The sequence below is a fragment of the Hemitrygon akajei genome, chromosome 9 (assembly GCF_048418815.1).
Source record: "Hemitrygon akajei chromosome 9, sHemAka1.3, whole genome shotgun sequence".
In the NCBI taxonomy this organism is placed as follows: Eukaryota; Metazoa; Chordata; class Chondrichthyes; order Myliobatiformes; family Dasyatidae; genus Hemitrygon; species Hemitrygon akajei.
The window spans coordinates 158608549-158625004 of record NC_133132.1 but is presented as its reverse complement, the minus strand read 5'-3'; the positions used below and the strand labels follow the sequence as shown (position 1 = coordinate 158625004).

At 40.0% G+C, this 16456-nt stretch overlaps 1 protein-coding gene across 1 annotated transcript in view; it reads left to right on the top strand.

The window, feature by feature from the left end:
* LOC140733696 (synaptotagmin-like protein 2) overlaps window positions 1-16456 on the top strand; it is a 238669-nt gene that overhangs the window by 211681 nt on the left and 10532 nt on the right. The window contains exons 11-13 of the mRNA XM_073057383.1: window positions 1093-1254; window positions 9302-9380; window positions 13290-13389. Coding sequence (XP_072913484.1) covers window positions 1093-1254; window positions 9302-9380; window positions 13290-13389 — 341 coding nt within the window. The remainder of the gene's footprint in view (window positions 1-1092; window positions 1255-9301; window positions 9381-13289; window positions 13390-16456) is intronic.

The following is a 16456-nucleotide window of genomic DNA, read 5'->3' as shown; positions in this document are numbered from 1 at the left end:
GGGTATACTTAAAGTGGGGGTTAATATTTTTTGATTATTCAGGCTGTGAAAGATTATGGGGAGAAGCAAGAGAATAGGGTTGAGAGGGATGATAAATCAGTCATGATGAAATGGTGGAACAATCTTGATGGGCCAAATGGACTAATTCTGTCCCTATGTCTTATGGTCTTGTTCATTGTAGGTATCCCAGCCCCCGACCTACTCTCTCTCGTACAGTTTTATCAAGACTCTCACTTGCGGCTGGTTAGACCCTCCTCTTGTTTGAAAACATCATTGCCTTGTCACGTTTAGGTTACTTGCCACTTACCAGAATGATGTCTCGGTCTTGCTGACTGCCTCATCTACTGGAAAGGTGGGAGTAGAATTGAACATTACTCAATTATCAGTGAATTTCCCCACTCCCAATGTAATGATGGAACAGAAATCAATGATGAAGCAGCTGAGCTGATTGTGCCCAGGACATTGTCCTGAGGAACTCTGACAGCATTGGCCTATGGCTCAAATGATAAAATTCAACTACGTGCTCTATGTAATTGTTCTCTAACTCCTCATATTTGTGACAGTAATGTCAGGGTATAATCAATTCCAGGAAAAGTTCAATTCCATTAACTACATAAGTAAGCATGCTTTTTTGACATCGTAAGGAAAATTTAAAAAAAAAACAAAAAAGACAAAAAGGAAAATCAGATATTTAGTTAAAAATAGTACATTTAAACTGTGACTTGTTTCTATAGTTAAAGTTTAAAAAGATTAAAAAAGGAAATGTGCATAAGTTTCTGAAATATTTGATATTAATATTGATAATTTCTCTGAGTGGGATATTTGTGGGGCAAGTAGATTCCAAGATGATGAGATTAATGTAGGAAAACTCAAACTTCATGGTTCCTTTTGGATAGCCATCTACAATGCCTCATTGATGCATTATAGTTAATTATGTTAAGTACTCTCAAATATGGGCAAAATAACCAATACAAAAATTAATTATGTTGCTTGGTCACAAAATACTATAGAATGCTGGTCCATTTATATAGTTTCAAAGAAACTCTCATAATATGTTCTATACTGGTTTAATCAATGAACTGTTTTTTATAGTACAAGGTACGAAAACAAGACCTTCTGAATCGAACTCTGAATGTGTCCGTGTGGCACAATGACACTCTTGGTCGCAACATTTTCCTTGGAGAAATTGACGTGCAGATGAACAAATGGGATTGGTATGACAACACACTAAAGTGGTATAATTTGGAGCCCAAGGTAACGTTTTCCATTTGAATAATATTTCTTCAAATAAGCAGTTCCTTTGAGTGAGATAATGGTGATGATAATCTGACCTCACTATAGTTAAGTTCTCCCACAACTAGCAAGTGCCAAGAAATATCAAAATTCAAAGCAAATTTGTTATCAACATACATATATAGCTTTATATTCTACCCCAACGTTCATTTTATTGTGGGCATTCACAGTAGAACAAAAAAATACAATAGAGTCAATGAAAAATTACATGCAAACTGGATTAAGATGGTGCTGCTGAAGGCAGTTCCCAAAGCAAGATGGATTGAAAAGTATGGGTGTCAGGACCAGAGGCAAGGATTGGGCTTGTTCTGCTCACTGCTCTACAATGTTTACTCGGCTGTCTGCTGAACTGAGCCTGAGGCTTTGGGCCTGCTCCAACTGATCCTGGCTTTGTGTCTGACTACACACTTACATTCTAAATGCTATTTGCTTACTTTTTTTTTGAAAATTTGTTTATTTTATCTCTTTCTCTCTGCACATTGGGTGTTTGTCAGGTTTTTTTCAAATATTTTATTGGGTTTCTTGCTTTGTGGCAGCCTGTAAGAAGACAAACCTCAAGGCTGCATAATGTATACATACTTCGATAATAAATGTAGTTTGAATTTTGAACAAAGACTGACAGACAGCCAATAGACAAAAGCTACACAAATACAAAAAAGAACAAATAATAAGTAAATAATGTTGAGAATACGAGTTGTAGAGTCTTTGAAAGTCAGTCCACCTGGTATGGGAACTGCACCAATCTTGATCTCTGGGCACTGCAGAGTAGTACGGACAGCCCAGTGCATCTGAGGATGTGAACTTCCCTCCATTGGGGACATTTATAGCAGCAGGTGCAGAAAGAAGGCCTGGAAGTTCATCGGGGTTACCAGTCACCCCAAACATTAACTCTTTCAGCTGCTTCCGTCTAGGAAACGTTACTGCAGCAGTAAAGCCAGAACCAACAGGCTATGGCACAGATTCTTTTTACAAGCCATTAGACTTTTAAATTCACATGTCTGTACATGGCAATGGAGACATAATGCAAAGAATTTTACACCCTCACGTTGTAGGATGGATGCAAGATTTAAATAAGTTCTATTTCTTAGGTTGTGGAATCAGTTCAGAGTCTCGGTGAGTAAAGATGTCTACACGGTTTCAGAAGTCAGATGACTGACATGTAATAACTGTTCCTGAACCTGGTGGTGTGGGGCCCAAGGCTCCTATACCTCCTTCTCAATGGCAGCAGAGAGAAGAGAGCATGACCTGGATGGTGAGATTCTTTGATGATGGATGTTACTTGCTGTGGCACTGCACCTTGTAAATACATTCTTTCGTGGGGAGTGTTTTTCATGTGATAGACTGGGCTGTATCCATTACGCTTTATAGGCTTTTCCATCAGGCAGCAGGATGCCATTGGTAGAGATATGGAAGAGTGTTTACAGATTGTAGAATTAGACAACAGAGGAATGCCGTTTGTGAGGTCAGGATTTGTGTTTATAAAAATAGGATTGCTCAACTCCCAGTGAATTCCACTTTCAGCTGTTGGAAAATGCAGGGAGGCTGAAACCTGCAGGGAATGTGCAGGACGTTCGAAGGCATGTCCAGAATTTGTATCTAGTGCCCTCACACACTTGCAAATAAGAATCATTGAATTGCCCGAATGCAAGTTTTAAATAAATATATAATCCAAATACTTCCAAATAATAAGATGCAAGTTACGATACGGATAAAAGAATGGATGTGTCTGTATGAACTGTGTTATTACTAGATGTAAATCAAAGATCTCAAAAGTCATTTTAGGAGTATAGTATGCATAATAGGGCTTGTTTCATGGATGTGGAGGAAAAGTGGATTGCTAATAAGGTACACTATTTTAAAAGCATAGTTTTTTCTATAATTGCTGAATAATTGCTAAATGCTATGATTTAAAGCTACCTAGAGGAAAGCCAAGACTTGCCTCAAATACCAGTCAGAAATAGTATTTTGTGCCATGGTTTATGTCGTCTCCGTGCACTTGCTTCAGGTGAGGGTGTGAAGTGTACTGGCTCCCACACAACAGCAGGTTTTGGGATGGTTCAGAGACTGAGAGGGAGTCCAGGATTTCAGCCGGGATACTGACGTTCCTGCTAGATGATCTCCTCAGTATCCAAGGTGGAGATCACTGCATCTTCCTTCTCTGTACTGCACTAGCTGGAAGCACTCAGCAGGCTAGGTAGGATCTATAGAAAGTTTCAGACCAAGCATCCATTTTGTTATCGCTGTTCCTTTTTCCACAGTTACTGCCTGAGTTGAGAGGGCTTCCAGCAGTGTCTGGTGGTATTTTATTAAACCAGAAATGAGCAGGTTGGGGATGCATTTCAGTTATTTAACATTTTATATCCAACCTTAACCAAACTCAATATCTTTCCTCAAGAAAGGAGAGGAAAGATATACTGGCTTTGGAGTCTGTATGGTTCACCAGGTTGATTCCAGAGGTGGGAGTAGTTAGCTTGTGAGGAAACATTGAGTTGCTGGGGACTATAGTCGCTGGAATTCAGAAGAATAAGAGGGGATCTTATAAAAACATAAAAGTATGAAAAGGATAGATAAGATAGAGGGAGACAAGTTGTTTCCACTGCCACTACAACTAGGAGACGTACCCTCAAGTTTTGGGGAAGATTTGGGACAGAGATGAGACAGAAATTTTTCCAGATAGCGAATCTGTGGAGTTCTCTGTCTAGGGAAGCAGTAGAGGCTAGCCCATTAAATATGTTTAAAACTCAGTCAAATAGATTTTAGCATATTAGAGGAATTGATTGTTATGGGGAAAAGACAGGTAGGTAGAGTTGAGTCTTCATGATCTTACAGACTCAAGAGGCCAGATGTCCTGCTCCTGCTCCTATTCCTTAGGTTCTTAAACATGAATTTGGAGCTACTGTTTCTCTGGCAGCTGTATCTCTCTCTCTCTCCAAAAGTGCCTCCTGACCTTTTGAGTACATCCAGCATTTTCTGATGCAAAAGTCTTAAGCACATATATACAGGTAGGGAGCCTAAGACTTTTGCACAGTACTGTAGTAATTTTATGCATTGCACTGTACTGCTGCAAAAAGAAAAGTCCCAGCAAATTTCATGACATGTGTGAGTGATGATAAACCTGATCTGGGTCTCTATTGTGGACTGACAGTGGGAAGGGGCCGGGGAAGTCAGAATCGTGGTTGCAAAAAGGAGAAGGGAGTAGGGAGGGAGCAGGAACCACCAGAGAGGACAGTCTGTAATGATCAGTATGCCAATTGTTTGGAATCAGATTACCTTGTTTGGTGTCTCTGGGCTGGGTAAGTCTGCATTCATGCACCCCCACCCACCCACTGACCCTGGCACTCCTTCTGTGCCACCTGTCCCATACTCCTCCTGCAGTGCTCCACCCTCGCCATTCCCAACGTCCTTTGCTCCTGCCAGATTTACAAACTTACTCTGCACATCTCGTTGACAAATACAGTACTGTGCAAAGATCTTAGGCACCCTAGCTATATAATATATGTGCCTAAGACTATTGCACAGTACTGTAATTTACTGCTGCTTTTACAAATGGGAATCTGCCATTGGAATATTATCAGTTTAGGAAAACAAAAATTTGGGACAATCATTCTCTCCTAATAATTTGATCTAACAATGGATTGTTATAATCTGAACTGATCACCAGAACTTTTACACACACTTCATTAATCCTTTGGGGGAATAAGTTAATAATAGAAACAATAAGGATCAGATCTACTTCAATCTGTAAAAATGTCTTCAACGTTCATAAGTTAAAAGGCAGAACAGATCAATACACAAGGATGCTTTTTAGCTGAGTGCTTTCAGCCCTCCTTTAGATCCCATCCTAACTCCATATCTTATCTTCAAGAATACTTTTTATTAACATAAAATCTAACAATGTCAGATTTTAAATTAGCTTTTGACCCAAGGGTTCAGGTTTCCGGCACACATTGCTATATAGAATTATTTAATAAGTTTACCTCTTAAAAGCTTGGATCCTAGATTCCAAGGACAATGTTCCTAGGTTCTTTAACCAGCAGAACTTGTTTCTATCTGGTATCTCAGGTCCTTGCAAGTTTAAAATATTAAAAGGTATCCCAGTTACATATTTCCCTGTTAAAAATTTCTAAATGTTACAAACTTAGTTTTGTATAACCTCTTGTACTTTCATTCACAGTCCAAATATTAGTCTGTTAACTCTACACTGTATCCACTCTTAGAGCATAAAACATAAAACATAGAATATTACCACACAGTACAGGACATTCAGCCCAGAGTGTTGTGCCAACTTTTTAACCTACTCTAAGAAAAATCTAAGAATAACTTCTCGATATGTGGAGGAGAGTATTTTGACTGTTTGCGTCACAGCCTGGTAGGGAAACAGCAATATCCTTGAATGGAAAATCCTACAAAAAGTAGATAAGTCCCGTTCCATCATGAGTATTTTCCTCCCCACCATTGATCACATCTACGTGGAGAGCTGTTGCAGGAAAACTGCACCAGTCATCAGGAACCCCGACCACCCAGTACATGCTCTCTTCTTACTGCTGCCATCAGGAAGAAGCTGCAGGAGCCTCAGAACCCACACAACCAGGTTCAGGAAGAGTTATTACCCCTCAACAGTCAGGCCCTTGAACCAGAGATGATAATTTCTCTTCACTTACCACAACACTGAACTGTACCCACAACCAATGGATTCACTTTCAAGGGCTCTTCATCTCAAGTTCTCGATATATACTGTATATATTGCTTTATTATTATTATTTCCCTTTCATATTTGTACGGTAGTTCTTTGCACATTGGTTGTTTGCCAACATGTTGGGTGTGGTCTTTCATTGGTTCTACTGTGTTTTTTGGATTTATTGTCTATGCCCGCAAGAAAATGAATCTCAGAATTGTATATGATGACATATATATACTTCGATAATTAACTTACTTTGACCTTTATTTTGGACCTTCCATACTACATAACCCTCCATTTTTCTATCATCTTTGTGTCTAAATGTCCCTAATGTATCTGCATCTGCCACCATCCTTGGCAGTGCATTCAATGTATCCACCACTCTCTGTATAAAAAGGTTACCTCTGACATCCCTTCCCATAGTTTCCTCCAATCACCTTAAAATTATGCCCCCTGATATTAGCCATTTTCCACACAGGGAAAAAGTCTCTGCCTATCCATTCAATCTCTGTCTTTTATCATCTTATACTTCTCATCCTCCTTTGTTCCAAAGAAAAAGCCATACCTTGTTCAACCTATCCTCATAAAACATGCTCTCGAGTCCAGGCAGTGCCTGGTGAATCTCCTCTGCACCCTCTCTAAAGCTCTCACATAAGGTGGCAACCAGAACTTAGCATACTATTCCAAATGTGATCTAACCAGAGTTTTATAAAGCTGCAACATTATAACCCGTATCCTCACAAAAATACAATACTGGTATCTAGTTTTGCACTTTAATTGTGTTTTCCAAGATCACGATTGTTTCAAATTAAAGATAATATTTCATTGTGACACATGTTGTAATATATTATCTCATATATTTCCCATAATATAGGAAGTGACTATATGGCCAATTGAGTCAATGCAGGCTCAGAGTAACCCATCAATACCCCCACCTCATCCTCACCTCTGCAATCTCATTCTCTCTCTTCTATTTCATAAGTATCATCTCCCACTCCAGTTCTCCTACTGCCCATCTGGCTATTGGGGAATTTACACAGGATAATATATAATTCTTATATGAAGAACATCCATACACCACATACGAAGCATCAGAAGTTAGAATTGAATTGATATTGAATTGACTTTTATTTCCTACATCCTTCAGATACATGAGGAGTACAAATCATTATGTTACGTCTCCACCTGAATGTGCAATGTGCAAATTATAGTAACTTGTAATAAATAGTATGTACAGGAAGATATACAACAGAACAATCAATATAGCTTAGAAATATAATTGAGTCAGCATGAATTAATCAGTCTGATGGCCTGGTGGAAGAGACTGTCCTGGGGCCTGTTGATCCTGGCTTTAATGCTGTGGTACTGTTTCATGGATGGTAGCACTGGAGCTGAGGCAGCTCTGGTTAGAAAGTCTATGCTCTTCTTATTAGGTGTAATTCAGTAAACCTCTCATGTCCAGATTCAAATTTATCTGCCAATGTTCTCTCCAAATAAATTACAGAAATATTTATTAAGGTAGTGACCCAGTGAAGCCATTCATGGTAGTGAGGTTGACACAGATAACGACTTCTCTGTTTCATCGTCTGTCTAATGTGGCTAATCGTTTCTGCCTCAGCAAAAATCCTTGCGGAGCAACACTAACCCAACATGTCCCATCACTTAGGATACCTGCACACAGTACCTTTATACCCTAACTTCTGCTACTCAGTATAATTACTTCAGTAACTTCTCTCCCATTCGGTGACTAGCTAACAGTCTCTTTTGGATGACTTAATTAATATCTTTTTGGAAATCTATATAAATCACCTCCATAGATATTTCCCTGTCCACTACTTTAATCACATCAGAATAATCAATTGGGTTAATGAGGTTCATCAGACATAATCAAATTAGATCAAATTGTTTAACTATCATTCAAACCATACCTGGATACAGTTGAATGAGACAGTGTTCCTCTGGGGCCCAAGTGCTTAACATATATTCAAAATAGTGAGTGAGAAAAAAGCACACATCATTATGCAACAAAACACGTATAGTCTATGACCCTGAGCGACATGCAAATTGACGGGACAGCTACCAACAAACCGGTGTGTCTTTCCACCGGTCAGACACTGGAGGGCAGCACCAATGGGAGAGTCCAGCCCCTGACCAAGCACAGACACTATGCTACACAGCCTCCGGCGTCTCCTCACCTGCCCTGCAGCAGCAGGCTAGCCCAAGGCTTGAGACCTAATCCTCACTTCAACAAAGGTCATGCTGCTGCGTCATAGCCTGTCTAAATGAGGGAAGCAGGCCTTTATAAATCTCTATAATCATTTAAAAATAGTTTTATACTGTAAATATAAACATTTAGAATATTTATAAATCTGTACTGGGCCTCTCTCCTGATCAAATGAAAATTTTGAAGTGTTCAGTAACAGCAATGTTAAGAATTTTTTTAATAACTGAGGTCAGGCTAACGGATCTACAGCTCTCCGCTTTCTATCTCTCTTTTCTCAAAGACCGGAATGACAAATATACTTTTCTCAATCTTATTTAAGAATCACCATGTTGAGGAGATTTTGAGAGATTATTGTTGTACATCCCCCTTGCAATGAATAAGTTTACTGAAACTCCTGGTATCTCTTCTGGAGCAATTTGACTCTCAGTGTAATATATTTTCATGGCCTTTTGATGCCCAGCCAACTATTTTAAAATCCCTTTGCTCTTTGCCAAAAGCATCCATGAGCTGCTTCTAATTTCCATATTAGAGATAGTTCATTATATCACCTGAAGGTTTACTTGATTTCTCAGATACTCTAACTCTGACAGAAAAGATGGAAATTAATTCTTTACAGCATTGAATAATTTTGTAATATGTTTGTTATCTGCCAAAAAGTAACACAGAGGATAGTAGTTACAATTGGACAAATTTACAATTTGCTTATTAAAAACGCAGCTTTAAGATTTTCAAATCCTGTTTTTGGAAAGAAAATATGAATGTAACACTAGTGCAAGTGCTATGTGTCTAAGGCCATGTTTCCATTTTTGTTAGTGGTTGTAACACACAAGTATAATAATGAATCACAAAGGCAAGGAAGTATATGCAAATATATGCACTTGAGTATCCATGCCTTCAGTGGAAAATATACTTGGTATCGACCAGATGAATTTACACTATTTGAGAATGAAGTGCAATTTCAGTTCCAATGGTTGGAATTGTATAAATTTCCATCTTATTGCTGAGAAAAAAAATGACAATTTAGAATGCATTTTTACTGAGAACTGCCATCTATATTTATATGTTACATTTTGATAGTCAGTGATGCAACTTATGTATGTTTTCAGGCATCCAGTTTACCTGAAGAAAACACTACCCGAGGAGAATTCCACGTGGCACTCAAGTATATTCCAGCAAATTCAACGGGTATTCTTGCTTTCATTTCTAGCCAACTTTCAATGTCTTTCATCAATGAATTCAATGCATAAAAATCCATCCATAAATTTCAGTCTGTTCAAAAATTGAACTGCAATTGTCCAAAATATCTTTTTTCAGAGCATCTGAAACAAATATTTTGAATGATAAGTATGATCATTTTATGTGTAGCACACTTTATATCAGAATAAGCTTCATTGTAACCTGTGTCACCTCTCAAAAATACAACACTAGTATCTAGTTTTGCACTTTAATTGCCTTTTTCAAGATTACAATTGTTTCAGATTAAAGATGGAACTTCATTGTGACCCTTGCTGTAATACCACTTTTGCCATTATAATGATGGCATTCAAGGTTAAAAGGAAATTTTACTGAAGATTCAAGATGATGCAGTTGAATAAGTCAATGAACACACAGGCTTATTCTCATGAGAAATTGGCCTAAGTTATAACTGAAGATAAACCTTTCAAATTCTCTCCTGACGCTGCAGTAAATTTTGTTTTGAATCGGAAAATATTTTCTTGTTCCCTCATGTCTGTAGTTACTTGAAATGCAAGTATGGTTGGTAATGGATGTGTTATTGCGGCTTGTAGCGGACTTGACAAACAAAATTTAATGAGGTGTTCCGGTTTAACCAGATGTGCAACAAGAATAAACGGCAGCTCACATTGAAGTTCCAATTAGAAACACAATAGATTCTGCAACACATGTAGAATGCTGGATGAACTCAGCTGCCCAGGCAGCATGTATGGAGGGGAGTAAATTGTCAACATTTCAGGCCAACATTCTTCCCAAAACATCGATTGTTTATTTCCCACCATAAGCACTGCCTGACTTGCTAAATTCCTCTAGTAATAGAATTGATTTTTTTTATTAAGCAATAAACAGATAATTGCTTATCTGTCATTGCTACAGCCTAGGTATAGCCCTGATGTACACCTGGCACTCTTACTTACAAGGGTGTGCCTCTCAGTGAAGTGCCAGGTAACCAGTCTGTACACCCTAGGCATAGTCCTTGTGTACACCTGGCACTCTTTCTGACATGCATGTTACAAGGGTGTGCCTCTTGGTCAAGACTCAGATAACCAGTTTATTTGTTGCACCGTAACTGCAGGCAACATTCAGCCCAGTCCCCAGACAGATCACCCACAATCTCAGTCCACCGCCATTTACCTGGGCTGCGTCCAGAGGACTGAATGAGTTGCATCCAGACTCAGGAGACATGGATGAGGCTTTGGCAGAATTGTGTTGTCAAGCTTTAGAGTCCTAGCGCAAAGAAACAGGTCATTCAGTCCAAATGGACCACACTGAGTAAGATTCTCATCCAGACTAACCCCATCTGTGCTTGGCCCATGCCCGACACATGTCCCTCTAATCCTTTTTTATCCATATACCTGTCCACATCTGAGGCCTCTATCAGACAGGGTCGGCCATTGATCATGTGTCCTAGCTGTCTAGATAAGCAAGCCAGGGCAGTACGATATGGAAAGCAAGCTGTTGTCCATGTAGCAAGCTCCCCCTCTCCACGCATCTGACAAACCCAAATGAACAGCAGAGAACGATGCAGTTTGGCACCAGCAGTGTCACAGGAGTTGCGAGTCAATGTTGAACTCAGTGTAGGACTGGCTTCGGGGCTCCCATTCCAGATTTTTCCCTTGAGGCTTACTTCTAAAGCTTTCCCTATGACTGGGTATAGCCACAAGGCAGCGGAGGTTTGGGATCAGAGTTTTCCTTCTCCAAGATAAGCTGCCAACCATGGCTGATGAGCCCCATCTGCCCAAAGTGACTGGTTTTAAGGTGACTGTAACACACTTTTGTTCCCTTCTCCTATCAGTAGAAACAATTGTACCAGGCTTATACGCTAAGTCATATGTGAAAACCAGGAACTGGACTTGGTTGGCAGAGGCTATTTGAGGTGCACGGCATTGGGAGCATTTAATATGTAGTGGGAGTTTATCCCCAGAACTATTCACAGCTATAACAACCTTAGGTACTCTCTAAGTACCTTTTAAATATTGTTAATGCATGTACCTCAACAGCTTGTTCCAGCAGCTCATTCCATATTGACCACCCTCTGGGTTAAAAAGTTGCAACTCAATTCCCTATCATTTCTCCCTCCTCTTACCTTAACCAATGCCCTCTATTTCCTGATTCCCCAACCCTGGGAAAAAGACTGTGCACATTGACCCAATCTATGCCCCTCATAATTTTACACACATCTATACGATCCAATGTCCCAATTTGCTCATCTTCTTGCTACAACTCAGTCCCCAGTCCCAGCAATATTGGTAAATTGCTTTATTATTGGCATATGTACTGAACTACAATTAAAAACATCATTTATTATTTCTACAGATCAATAAATTAAAACAGTACATAGTTGTAGCACAAGATAAAACCACTACAAAGTGGAGAGTTAAATGTCAGTTACAGAAAAAGTTCAGTGCAGGTGCGCACTAAGGTACAAGTTCATAACAAGTTAGATTGTGAGATCAAGAGTTGATCCTTTCATATCTTCAATAACAGTAGGGTGGAAACAGACTTTGAGACTAGTGGCACATTCTTTCAAGCTTTTCTATCTTCTGATGTGACGGGGAGAAGAGAGAGCATCTGGGTGAGTGGGATCTTTGATTACGTTGACTGCTTTACCAAAAGCAAGAAGTGTAGACAGAGTCAACGGAGGGAAGGCTCATTCCCATGATCTGCTGAGTTGTGTCCACATCTCGCTACAGCGTCTTGTGGTCACGGGAAAGCAGTTGCCATTCAAGCCGTGACTTGTCCAGCTATTGATGCTTTCTATAGCGCATCAATAAAATTCTATAAACTTTTCAGCTTAATGACATCTGCTCTATAGCAGGGTGACCTAAACTAAATATAATATTCCAAATGTGGCCTCATCAATGTCAATCGCAACTCAACATTCCAACTTCAATACTCAGTGCCGGATAAAACCAGCATGCCAAAAACATTCTTCCCCACCCTGACTACCCGTGACGCCACATTCAAGGAACTTTGTACTTGTACTCTTAATTCTGTCTGGTCTAAAACACTCTCCACGGCCTTACTGTTGACTATGGAAGTTCTACCTTAATCTCTCTTCCCAAAATGCAACAACTTGCACCATTCCTTGACCCTCCTAATCAAGAGCCCTTTGTAAATCCTGATACCATCCTCACTTTTCACAACATCACCTATCAAAGTGTCCTCTGCAAACTTACTAATCATGCCCTGTGCATTCTAAACCAAGTTTTTCCTTTTCCTATCTCATCCACAAGGCTGTGATTGCTATTACTATACCAAGACTGGTTGGGTGGATACAGGGAGACATAAAATATAGTATAAAACTTGGAGTTGGAAATAGTCATTGTTTTCCATGTGGGGTCCAGTGAATGAGCTAAGTGACAGATTTCAAGTTCAAGTTTAGTTTATTGTCATTTAACCATGCACATGTATACCACCAAATGAAACAATGTTTCTCTGGACTAAGGTGAACAACACAGTACATATAACTCACATGCACAACACATATTACCACTAGTAACTTTATAAATAATAAGGGGCATTTACAGCACAAGTTAAATAGTAGACAATATAATGCTACTGGCACTTCATGATGATGAGACCTGGGTGGTGACAGGGAGCTCCTAACAGAGGGAAGAGGTTGTATGTCATCCAGTATATTTCAGAGTTAGTGCACTCACGCATTTCCAGGACCAACTTAGCTGGGAGGGTTCAGATGGTAACCGTTCAGATCTCAATGAGAAGATACATAAACTTGATGATTGACGTTTCACTGATGAAGTTGATGATTGATGTTTCACTGATGAAGTTGATGCAATGGGTTTTTTTTCCAAGCAATTGAAATTTCACTGATAATATGTCATTTGTAAATTCCTTTAGATGTGGATCAGTCACAAACTGGTGAAATTCACATATGGCTGAAAGGAGCAACAGGATTACAACCACTAAAGCCAGATGGTGTAGATTCATTTGTGAGATGGTAAGTTGTGTTAGAACTGGAACTTCTTTTACCTGTTAAAAGTACTTACAATACAACCAACATATTATAAATCAGAGCATTGAGTACAGAAGTTGGGATGTAATGTTAAAATTGTACAAGGCATTGGTAAGACCAAATTTGGAATATTGTCTACAGTTCTGGTCACCGAATTATAGGAAAGATATCAATAAATTAGAGAGAGTGCAGAGATGATTTACTAGGATGTTACCTGGGTTTCAGCACTTAAGTTACAGAGAAAGGTTGAACAAGTTAGGTCTCTATTCATTGGAGCGTAGAAGGTTGAGGGGGGATTTGATCGAGGTATTTAAAATTTTGAGAGGGATAGATAGAGCTGACGTGAATAGGCTGTTTCCATTGAGAGTAGGGGAGATTCAAACGAGAGGACATGATTTGAGAGTTAGGGGGCAAAAGTTTAAGGGAAACACGAGGGGGTATTTCTTTACTCAGAGAGTGATAGCTGTGTGGAATGAGCTTCCTGTAGAAGTAGTAGAGGCCAGTTCAGTTGTGTCATTTAAGGTAAAATTGGATAGGTATATGGACAGGAAAGGAGTGGAGGGTTATGGGCTGAGTGCGGGTAGGTGGGACTAGGTGAGATTAAGAGTTCGGCACGGACTAGGAGGGCCGAGATGGCCTGTTTCCATGCTGTGATTGTTATATAGTTATATTTAATACCAACAGTGATTTTCAGAGGTTTCTGTAATGATTATTATTGAACATTAAAAGCTACATGCCTTTGAAAGCATAGTTTACAGCAGGACGTGTGTTACTGTCATAGAAAAGTGCAATGCAGAAACAGGCCCTTCAGCCCATCTACTCCATGCCAAACCACCTGAACTGCCTACTCCTATTGACCTACACTAGGACCATCCATGCACCTATCCAAACTTCACTTAAACACTGAAAGTGAGCTCGCAAGCACCACTTGCACTGGCAGCTCGTTCCACTCGCTTCCCTAGCTTCTGAGTGCAGAAATTTCCCTCACGTTCCCCTTAAAATTTTTACCCTTATTCCATTATCTCTGGTTGTAGTCCCACCCAACCTCAGTGGAAAAAACCTGCTTGCGGTACCTTGACAAGTTTCCAGGTTTATTTTTAGAACCTTTGTTTAACAGCAGAACAAAGTTAGCTATCTTCCAATCCTCCAGTACTTCATTCATAAATCCCTTATTCCTGGGATTTATTGAGATTCTAATGTTTAAAAGAATCAATTTCATAGTTTCAGTAGATTTATTAACGATGCTGATTTAGTCAATTAATAAGAGAAAACAAGGGATGACAAATGAATTAAGTGAGTATTTTTCCATCAGTCTTCATTAAAGAGGATATAAGTGACACCACAGAAATATTTGTAAATCTGGAATTGGGAGGGAGGGAGGGAAGAGCTTCGGAAATGTTCAATCATCAAAGCTATGATATTAAGCAAACTGTTGGAACCGGGGCCTGACAACTCTCTGGATCCTGATGGATCTCATCCTCGGCTCTTAAAGGAAGTTGTTTGAGATAGTCAAAGGATTCATCAAATTTTGTTTCATCACGATGCTGGTGGAGGTGGATACGATAGGGTCTTTTAAGAGATTCCTGGACAGGTACATGTGTGTGTGTGGCCTCCCGTCAGTCGTGGTCGACCATGGGTACTGCGCCTCTGGTAGTCACTGGGAGTGGCCTCTCCAGGACGCAAGCCAGGGCAGAGTTGATATGGAGATCCATCCGTTGTCCATGCAGTGGGACCCCCCCTCTCCATGCTTATGACAGGTCCAAAGGAACGACGAAAGTTTGGTGCCAGCAGCATCGCAGGAGTTGCCGTGCCGGTGCCGGGTACAGCAGTCAGCCACCTTCGGGAGTCCAACTCCGGATTTTCCCTCGGGGTTTACTCCCGAAGCTTTTCCTGTGAGCAGGTATAGCCGCAAGGCAGCGGAGGTTTGAAATTGGAGTTTTCCCTCTCCTAGATGAGCTGCCATCCGTGGTTAACGAGCCCCATCTGCCCGAAGCAACTGGTTTTAAGGTGCCAGTGGCCCGCCTTTGCCCCTTCTCCTGTCAGTGAGAACAGCTCCACCGGGCATAAGAACTATGCCACACGTGAAGGCCAGCAGTTAGTTGACTTAGTTGTCAGAGGCTGTTTGAGACGCACGCCATGAAGAGCATTTGTTTAGCAGTGGGAGCTCGTCCCCACTATCACCCTTCAGCTATGACTACCTTTGGAGCCACAGGTACATGGAGCTCAGAAAAATAGAGGGCTATGGGTAACCTGAGGTAATTTCTAAGGTAAGGACATGTTTGGCACAGCTTTGTGGACTGAAGGACCTGTACTGTGCTGTAGGTTTTCTATGTTTCTATACAGAGTTTCTATACAATTAATGTGGTGGGTTTAATTTTCCCACAATTCACTGGGTTCAGGGGCAGTTAAATAGTGTGAATCTCTTAATGTTAAAAAATCGAAAATAGAATAACTTAACATCTGTCAGTGGAAAAATGTTAAAAGCTATTAATAAAAATGTTATAGCAGGATATTTGGGAAAATATGGCAAGGACAATGTGTTTTGTGAAAGAAACCAGGCTTGGCTAAATTAATGAAATTTTTTCAACATGTTGGGTGCATGTACTAAAATTGCCAGGCACTTAATAGGGTGTTGCATCAAAGGTTATTGTGTAAGATAATGGTGCAGGAGGAGATTTATACTCGGATGGTGAAAGCAGGTTTGTGGATTTAATCATTCTCTTACAAACAGTAAAAGGCTTGACCAAACAAGTTACACAAACTACATAACTGAATATTCAAAAAACAAACATTTAGCTAAGAGTGTGTGTGGGCCTTCTAGGTCTGGAGCATGCTTTCCCAATGGCTCTGTGAACAAAGGAAGGAGAGCCTCCCGCATGTGCTAGTCTTAAATCCCTGAGATGCTTAAAACCAGAAATCAAGCCAACCAATGGGAAAGGGTGGCCGTAACTTTTAAAGGGTCAATCATCGACCAACATGCGGATGTGGCTTTCGACTGGCAAATAAGCCAAACCCCCACACAATACACGGATATAAGATTGGCAGTAAACAG